This window comes from Triticum aestivum, chromosome 2D, assembly GCF_018294505.1.
Source record: "Triticum aestivum cultivar Chinese Spring chromosome 2D, IWGSC CS RefSeq v2.1, whole genome shotgun sequence".
Taxonomy (NCBI): domain Eukaryota; kingdom Viridiplantae; phylum Streptophyta; class Magnoliopsida; order Poales; family Poaceae; genus Triticum; species Triticum aestivum.
In genome coordinates this window covers 546,358,207-546,366,285 of record NC_057799.1, presented here as the reverse complement: position 1 = coordinate 546,366,285, position 8,079 = coordinate 546,358,207, and the positions used below count along the sequence as shown (strand labels likewise).

Below are 8,079 nucleotides of genomic sequence, written 5' to 3'. Positions count from 1 at the left end.
CGTTGACAAGCGATAAGAGTGGTGGTGCAAACGGCGAACCGCCGTGAACGGCAAAGAAGGGCCGCCGTAAGCAGCCGACAAGAGTGGCGGCCGCGACGTGCGGCGAGGACGGCAAGAAAGCCCAGTTGGTGGCGACAGGTCGGCGACACCATAGAGAAACAGATCTCAGAACGAGATCAAAAGTCTATTAGAAAACACTAAAAATTCAAGGACTAAAGTGAAAAAAAAACCAGAAACCAGAAATCACTGTAGTGCTCCTCTGCACGACAAGTGTCGCGCGCTCCGCAGAAAAGTCTCACGGACGCTAAGCACGTGACACTTGTCGCGCGCGGAGCGCTCCCCGACTAATCGTTGCGGGGAGCGCTCCTCAACTAGTGATTTCGGGAGCTCCCTATTCAATGACATGCAAGTTTCTAAAAAAAAAAGGTTCGATGGCCTGCAACGTTTCCTCACGTTCAAGCATGGCATATCTGCATTGACCTCAGAATGATGAAACGAAAGGGATAGGACAAGAAGAGAGTAATCAAGGTCCAGGAAACGCTCGGATCGCTTCCTTTAGCAGGCTGTTAAGCACATGCATTAGCCTCTTTCCTTGAAGATTAAGCTGCATCCTAGCAGTCTAGCTTGCCCCGAAAACCTGGACACTACTTCAAAGGATATGTAAGACGTAAGATCATTAGGCTGGTTGTAATGAGGAGTATCATATACTAGTATCATGCATATCATACTAGTGTATGATACCACCTCTCTAATGCATAGTATCATATATTAGTATCATGTGGTACTTTATTTATTGTCATGGAAGACACATAGTAGCATATCATTTATTATGATACGGTATCATGATATGATACTCAACTCTCTCTTTCTTCATTTAATTCTATGACACCTCATCAAAATTGCCTAGTTGGCATGCATGATACTAGCTATATGATACTACCATTACGACCAGCCTTAGATCAGAACGTATAACTCCATTCCATATGTATACTGATGTGTATGCATTATAGCCCGGAGGTACGTACAGACAAAGCTAGAAAAAAAGGTTGTTGGGTCATTTCTATGACAGTGGGGTTATTTTCAATAAATAGATAGTGTTTAGTAGTAAATTAATGAAGGATTTACTTATTTCATTGGGGTCAGTTGACCCCAATGCCTACAAGGCAGCTAGGGGCTAAGCTAGCAGGTAGCTAGCATAAAACTCCATCTACGCATGCACCTATGCACGCAAAGTATATGAGCTTTTCCGCTTCAAGCGAGCTGCACGCACGTCTCCGGCCGGTGAAGGCATACCGGCGCGGCGTTGACAAGCGCCATGTACGAAGCAAGCAGATAGATACTATAGATGCCAACTCGATCCGTCGATCGCCTATAAATTGGCTAGGAACCATGCATACAAACGTACCCATTCAAGTCGATCAATCATCAGCAACAAAAACACTATAGTAACTACTGACAGCGTGAGGGCGCTCGCAATGGCGAGCCGTTTGGGAGTCGTGCTGGCTTTAGCGGCTGTCGTCCTTCTTGCCGCAGCGGCGGCCGCCGCCGGGCAATCCACGCCACGGCCACCCAACGCCCAGGGCCCGAAGCCGAAGCCGAAGCCGATGAAGGTCAAGTGCACCGAGAACCGCAAGGAGAACCCCTACTGTTTCAACCGGAACATGGACTGCCCCGCCAACTGCCCCCAGTCCTGCTACCCCGACTGCAACACATGCAAACCCGTCTGCGGTAACCACTGGATCGATGCCATGTCTTAACAATGGAGCTACTTACGTACGTTGATTTTGTTGGTTAATGGTTTTGGTTCGTGCCTTCGTGCAGTCTGCAACACCCCGGGGGCGTGCGGCGACCCGCGGTTCATAGGTGGTGACGGCAACGCCTTCTACTTCCACGGACGCAGGGACGCCGACTTCTGCGTCGTCTCCGACCGCGACCTTCACATCAACGCGCACTTCATCGGCAAGAGCGGCCACAGCGGCATGTCCCGGGACTTCACCTGGATCCAGGCCATCGCTGTGCTCTTCGACGGCCACCGCCTCTACCTCGGCGCCAGGAAGACCGGCACCTGGGACGACGCCGTCGAGCACCTGGACATCACCCTGGACGGCGAGCATGTCTACCTTCCCGCTGACCTCATCGAAGGCGCCAACTGGACGTCCAGCCGCGTGCCCGAGCTGTCGGTGACCCGCACCAAGGCGGCCAACGGCGTCCTCGTCACCGTCGCCGGAAAGTTCAGCGTCAGGGCCAACGCCGTGCCCATCACCGAGGAGGAATCGAGGGTGCACCGCTACGGTGTCACCGCCGATGACTGCCTCGCGCACCTCGAGCTGGCGTTCAAGTTCGACGCGCTCACCGACGACGTCCACGGTGTGGTCGGACAGACGTACCGCTCCGACTACGTCAACCATTTCGACGTGAGGGCCTCCATGCCCACCATGGGAGGAGATGCCACCTTCACCACCTCCAGCCTGTTCGCCGCCGACTGCAGCGTGGCGCGCTATGGAGTCAGCCGTGGAAACGACGGTGCCGCGGTGCTATCTGAGCTCGCTGGTGTCACCTGCGCCAGCGGCATGGACGGCAAAGGTGTCGTGTGCAAGAAGTAAAACGCTTCTGCCATGCATATGGCGAGTGCCCGTGCATGTCTGCATGCATGCATGGTTGAGAAGTACACACAGAAATAAGCAAAGGACATACATTAATGTGTTTGGAACTTGTAACTTTATCAAGAAATAGTATGCGTCCGTTTGCATTATCTGTTGCACCGGCGAGAATATCGATTCAAACTTTACATTCAGCTGTTGAAATTCTATCTCTCGTTTGGTGACTTTGCCGCCCGATGCCGGGTTTTATGGACCATTAGGGAATAATTTTATCATTGAGCATTTTTTCCTAACAAACCTTTTGGTTGCTTGTTCAATTCCACCTCTGAGTTGTTACTTGTTACACAACTGTTGATGATGCAAGGTGCAGGTAATCTTCTACCAATGTGGTCCACCAAAGGCATTTAACTGTTGATGATGCAATTCCACCTCTGAGTTGTTACTTGTTACACAACTGAATCTGATTCCGCTTTCCTAGCATGATTGGAATTCCATCTCGGTTCTCCTATGGATTGGTTGTCAACCTCAGTAGCTTTGCTAGTTGTAGAAAATAAAAGTGTGTGTAAACAAAAGAGTACAGTAGTTTATATGTGGAAAACTGGACCGGGATTCATATATACGGTAGTTCAGCGACACTAGCCGATTTTCCCGCCGTCTTTTCCCTTTCCCTCCATTTTCCCGTTGCCGACCCCATTCTCCCCCGCCGCTCCCACCATTCTCCCTGATCCGCCCTCATGCCGCCGAAGAAGTATGCGCCCCCTCGCCTTGCCACAGATTTCGTCCAGGCAAAGCAAAGGAAGCCGAGGGCGCCGATGGCAAGGCCCCCGGGCTTGACGAACACTCAGTGGAAGGCCGACGTTGATCGTCGGGCAGCGGTCACCACCGATCGGCGGAACAGGCTCAACATGAAGAAGGCCAGGGATGCGGCGGCGGAGCGGGAGGCGGCATCTCGCACGGGGATGGTGAACATTCCGCCTCAGCAAGCCGGCCAGTGCCCACAAGGCGCGTGGGGGAGCCAGCAGAGCGTCGCGTCGAAGGATAACTTCTCGCCGCCACTATGGGGGTACGCGCCCTTGCCTGGCTACGTCGACGATGACGCGCATGGCGGCTTCAACCCCAACATCACCTTCCCGCATGGCGCGGCGCTGCCCCCTGTCTCCAACCCCGACCCGCGCGCGTCCCCTCCCATCTTCAACCCCGACCTACGCACTCCCTCCCCCACGTTCACCGCCGGCCTCAACGCCTAGTACAACTACTTGCCACCGACGTACTCAGACTTGCCTGCGCCGCGGGGCCCTACCCTTCGCACAGGGCTCGGCGCCATAGTTCAGCAGCACCGAAGCCGACATGGACGAGATCATCACGAGAGGCTCGGTCGCCGCCGCTTCGTGCACCGGGTTCCGCATGCAAGGCGAAATGCTGGACACCACTGTCAACTTGGAGGACGAGCACGACGACGCCGAGGAGGAGGTGTAGGAGGAAGAACCGACGGAGCCATCGCCCAAAGGGAGAAAGAAGAAGTGGGCAGTCAACGCCAGGCCGGGCGAGCCTCACGTCAAGTGGACGGCCAAGGAAAATGATTGCCTCGCCAAAGCATGGAAGACCGTCAGCGTCAACCTGATCACTGGCGCGAATGAGAACGCCGACACGTACTGGAGAAGGATCAAGACGACGTTCGACGAGCGCAAATTGGTCGACCCCGACTTCGCCAACATCCACATGGATCGCGAAGAGAAGGCCATGGCGAACCATTGGGCGACCATCCAGCAGGCCTGCAACAAGTGGCATGGGATTCAAGAGGAGGTCATGGCTCACCCGGAAAGCGGCGCCAACGTCGAGTGTCAGGTATGGCTATCACTCGCCGGCCCAGTTCTTCGCCGTGCAGTTCGCTGACACTTGTTCTTCGACTGTGAGATGGTTCGGATGTTCGACATGTTTCGCCAGGACAACAGCGACCAAGAGTTCAAGTTCCTTCATGTGTTCACCAGGATCGAGTCATGCGAGAAATGGACAGAGTGCCGGCTCGCTCTCGCCAAGGCCAAGGAAGGTATCTACAATCCGAACGCGCCTGCCTCGGCGACGGCAAAAGGGCGCCCTGATGGCAACAAAAGAGCCAAGGCGGCGAGGGACTCAGCACCAGCTGCCGAACGGCTGCAATCGTCGATCGAATAGTGCATCACCGATGCCAAGAGCAACGCAGCCAAGAGGAAGGAGAAAACCGAGGCGAGGTGGTCGGCGTTGATGATGAAGCAGGACGTCAAGCTCGACCTTCTCAGGACCAACGTTGCCGCGAAGAATAGGAACACCGACCTGGCATTCCTGATGGGGGCAGACATGTCGATGATGGACGAGCAGGTGAAAGCGTGGTACCTAGCAAAGCATGGCCTCATCTTGAACCAGATGACAGGACCAGCGGCGGCCACTACCCCTACGCCCACGCCCATGGCTAGGCCTACGCCTACGCCGACGCCGACGCCGAGCACTGAAGATGTGCCCACAACACCGACGCTGAGCACTGAAGCTGTGCCCACAACGCCAACACCGACCTCGGCCAGCCCTACGACAGAGGAGCCTCCCGTTTGAGTTCCATGTCTATGGTTCCTACCCTTTTGATCGCTGGACTTTGGCTATGTTCGATCGCCGACCTGTGGCATGATGACCGCCGAACTTGTGTCATTTTTTGGTAGCAGGAAAGTGAACTTTGAATTTTGTTGCATCTGGGGGCCGAAACCTGGGGGCGCGGTTGGAAACTCGACCCCCCCAGGCCAAAAAACTGCCGACGGAAACGCCCAAAGCCGTTCCCCGGGTGCGCCGGGGGGCCAAACGGCTGGAGATGCTCTTACATTCAACTGTTAAAATTCTATCTCTTGTCTGGTGGCGGATCTCTCAGCGAGGTTCTTTGTATTTTTTGGTTTTACTTTGCCGCCCGATGCCGAGTTTTATGGACAATTAGGGAATAAATTTACCATTGAGCATTTTTTCTAACAAACCTTTTGATTGCTTGTTCAAAATGGTTGCGCTCTTATGGAGAAGCCTCTGGTTCTATTTTAGTTTTTCCACCTACAAAAACATAACAGAATCCCCAGCTTGTAACTCAGGCATGAAATTTGACAATACTTGTCTGCAAACTTGAACACATCGCTCCACCAGAATGAGCCACAAAGAGTGGTGGCCTGAGGCACAAAGTTATGATCATAAGAATCCCAAACCAGCTTACGACATATTGAACTTGTTGAAAACTTTATGGAGATGCTTCATTAAAACAACTTCATTATGTATCCTTGGGTTAATGACACCTGAACCCCCCTTGAATTTGGGCCAAAACACCATGTCCCACGTCACCAAAGACTTTCCAGGGGTCTCTAAATTCCGTATCCACAAGCATTTCCGCTCAATCCTTTCAATTTTCTTAAGAATCCCAAGGAGGTGGATAAGGTAAGTAGATCAACATAGAAGATAGTGCCTAATGTAGAAGCTGCAATCGATTCCCCTAATTCAAGAAACAAGGTGCAGGTAATCTTCTGCCAATGTGGTCTAGCAAAGGCATTTAACTGTTGATGATGAAATTTCACCTCGGAGTTGTTACTTGTTACACAACTAAATCTGATTCCGCTTCCTAGCATGATTGGATTCCATCTCGGTTCTCCTACGGATTGGTTGTCAATCTCAGTAGTTTTGCTAGTTGCAGAAAATAGAAGTGTGTGTAAACAAAAGAGTATGGTAGTTTATATGTGGAAAACTAGACCAGGATTCATATGTTCACGAGTAGCATCTCTCCAAGTGTCAATTGTGCATAAATATAAGCATAGACATTGTACAAAGAATTGCAATGCTCATGGCAAATTCATAAATGTCATGATAACACATAAGCCGCACGTCCATGTATTCATAGACCACTATCTAACAAGCATCTATAGCTAATCGAAATGGCATATCCATACCACCCTAGTTGTTTCCATGATTAATGAAAACGTCATTTGAGTGGACTAATGGTTTCAACGAGTTTGTTTCAGGACTTTGGACTGATTTTCATATTTAGGTTCAAGGCTATATGTGGGAGATGATTGGTTACCCACACAAACGTTTTTTCTAGTAGTTGTCATCATCAAGCTCAGAGTTGTCCTTTCGAGGGTTTTTAGAGGATCCAAGATTCACATTAAGTATAAGTCACAACCCTACTATGAAGAGGGGCACCAACAAGTGCTTTGGTTTAAATTCAAAAAACACATCATAAGCCAAAATTATCCAAAATCCCCTCCCCAACCATCTTTGTATAAATTTCCAAATACTTTGGATCACCATTCTTTTTGTTCCAGAACGGTCGACCCCTATATTCAGGACCTCCTCACTCATTCTACACTTAGGAGATAAGATTTCATCAACACTTTTGAGCTCTCTTGGTTTGCTTCTCTCTCGTCACAATATAAGTTCGGTACCTCCTCTTCTTTTCATTTGAAACTTTCGAGTTGTGTCTTAACTCTTTTATGCCAATTTCGAAAATATTGCGATGACTGTTCTATACGATACTACATAGCAAAATGTTTTGCTGCTACTTCCAAGCCATTCTATACTAGTAGAAAAGTTGCTACCTTTTTCTTGGAACCCCCTCCCATTTTTTCCATTTGTACTTCCGAGTGTCATATTTCATCACATTCCTGTACACTACCCAAGCCGTTCAAATTTATTTGAACTGGTTCAATAATTCAGCTGGTTTTATACCGGTGATTCCAAGCCTAATTTGCTTTAGTGCATGGTCAGGTTTTAGATCTCGTCCATATATTCTCTACCATACCCCTTTTCGAGTTGGAAACCATCACCACTTCATTCAAGTCATTCCACTCCACTCAATACATAATAGACATAGATCCAAGGCAAGAGAAGAAGAAAGAAGTGTTGAGTGGTTACATGATTCGCTTATTGATTCTTTGAAAACCAAGAACTCCCCTTTCCTTGAATCCCTACACGTCAAGATAATGTCTTTCACCACATTCACGTTCTTATAAGAGAGTTTTCATTTGGATTCTTGAAAGAAGCTTTGATTGGAAAATGTTTCAATGAGCTCTTACCAAGCAACTTTGCTTTGTCTATTACTCCGTGACAACCAATAAGCCCCCCTATTAGACTTGATTCACCTACTCAGGCAAAAGGCTTATGTATTGCCAAACAAAGACATGGGAAATGATCATCACTGTCTATTGTTAGTGAATACAAGGCCAATACAAACACAATACGAACATGTTCACTTGCGGAAATTCATAACAAACATTCTTCAAGTAGTTCGCCTAAGTTATTGGTTGCATTTCTTTATTGCCCCTTTGTGGAACATTCATAAAATATGTTGTTCATAAGTTGTTCGAGCAGAGATCCCAGAACACACAGTCTGTCTAAACTAAAACGCTCAAAGGTCGGGCTCACATCACTACAAATGAAAGACACATCCGTGACATTTTGGGCCGAACGAATTTTTTTCCAGTCATTC

General features: G+C 49.5%; 1 protein-coding gene across 1 annotated transcript; it reads left to right on the top strand.

Annotated features, from left to right (window-relative positions):
• The first annotated feature begins 1,407 nt into the window (after positions 1 to 1,407).
• Positions 1,408 to 2,752, top strand: LOC123049894 (uncharacterized). The gene is made up of 2 exons (XM_044472752.1): positions 1,408 to 1,728; positions 1,822 to 2,752. The coding sequence occupies exons 1-2, from the start codon at positions 1,476 to 1,478 to the stop codon at positions 2,601 to 2,603; spliced, it is 1,035 nt and encodes a 344-aa protein (XP_044328687.1). The 5' UTR covers positions 1,408 to 1,475; the 3' UTR covers positions 2,604 to 2,752.
• Positions 2,753 to 8,079: the final 5,327 nt, after the last annotated feature.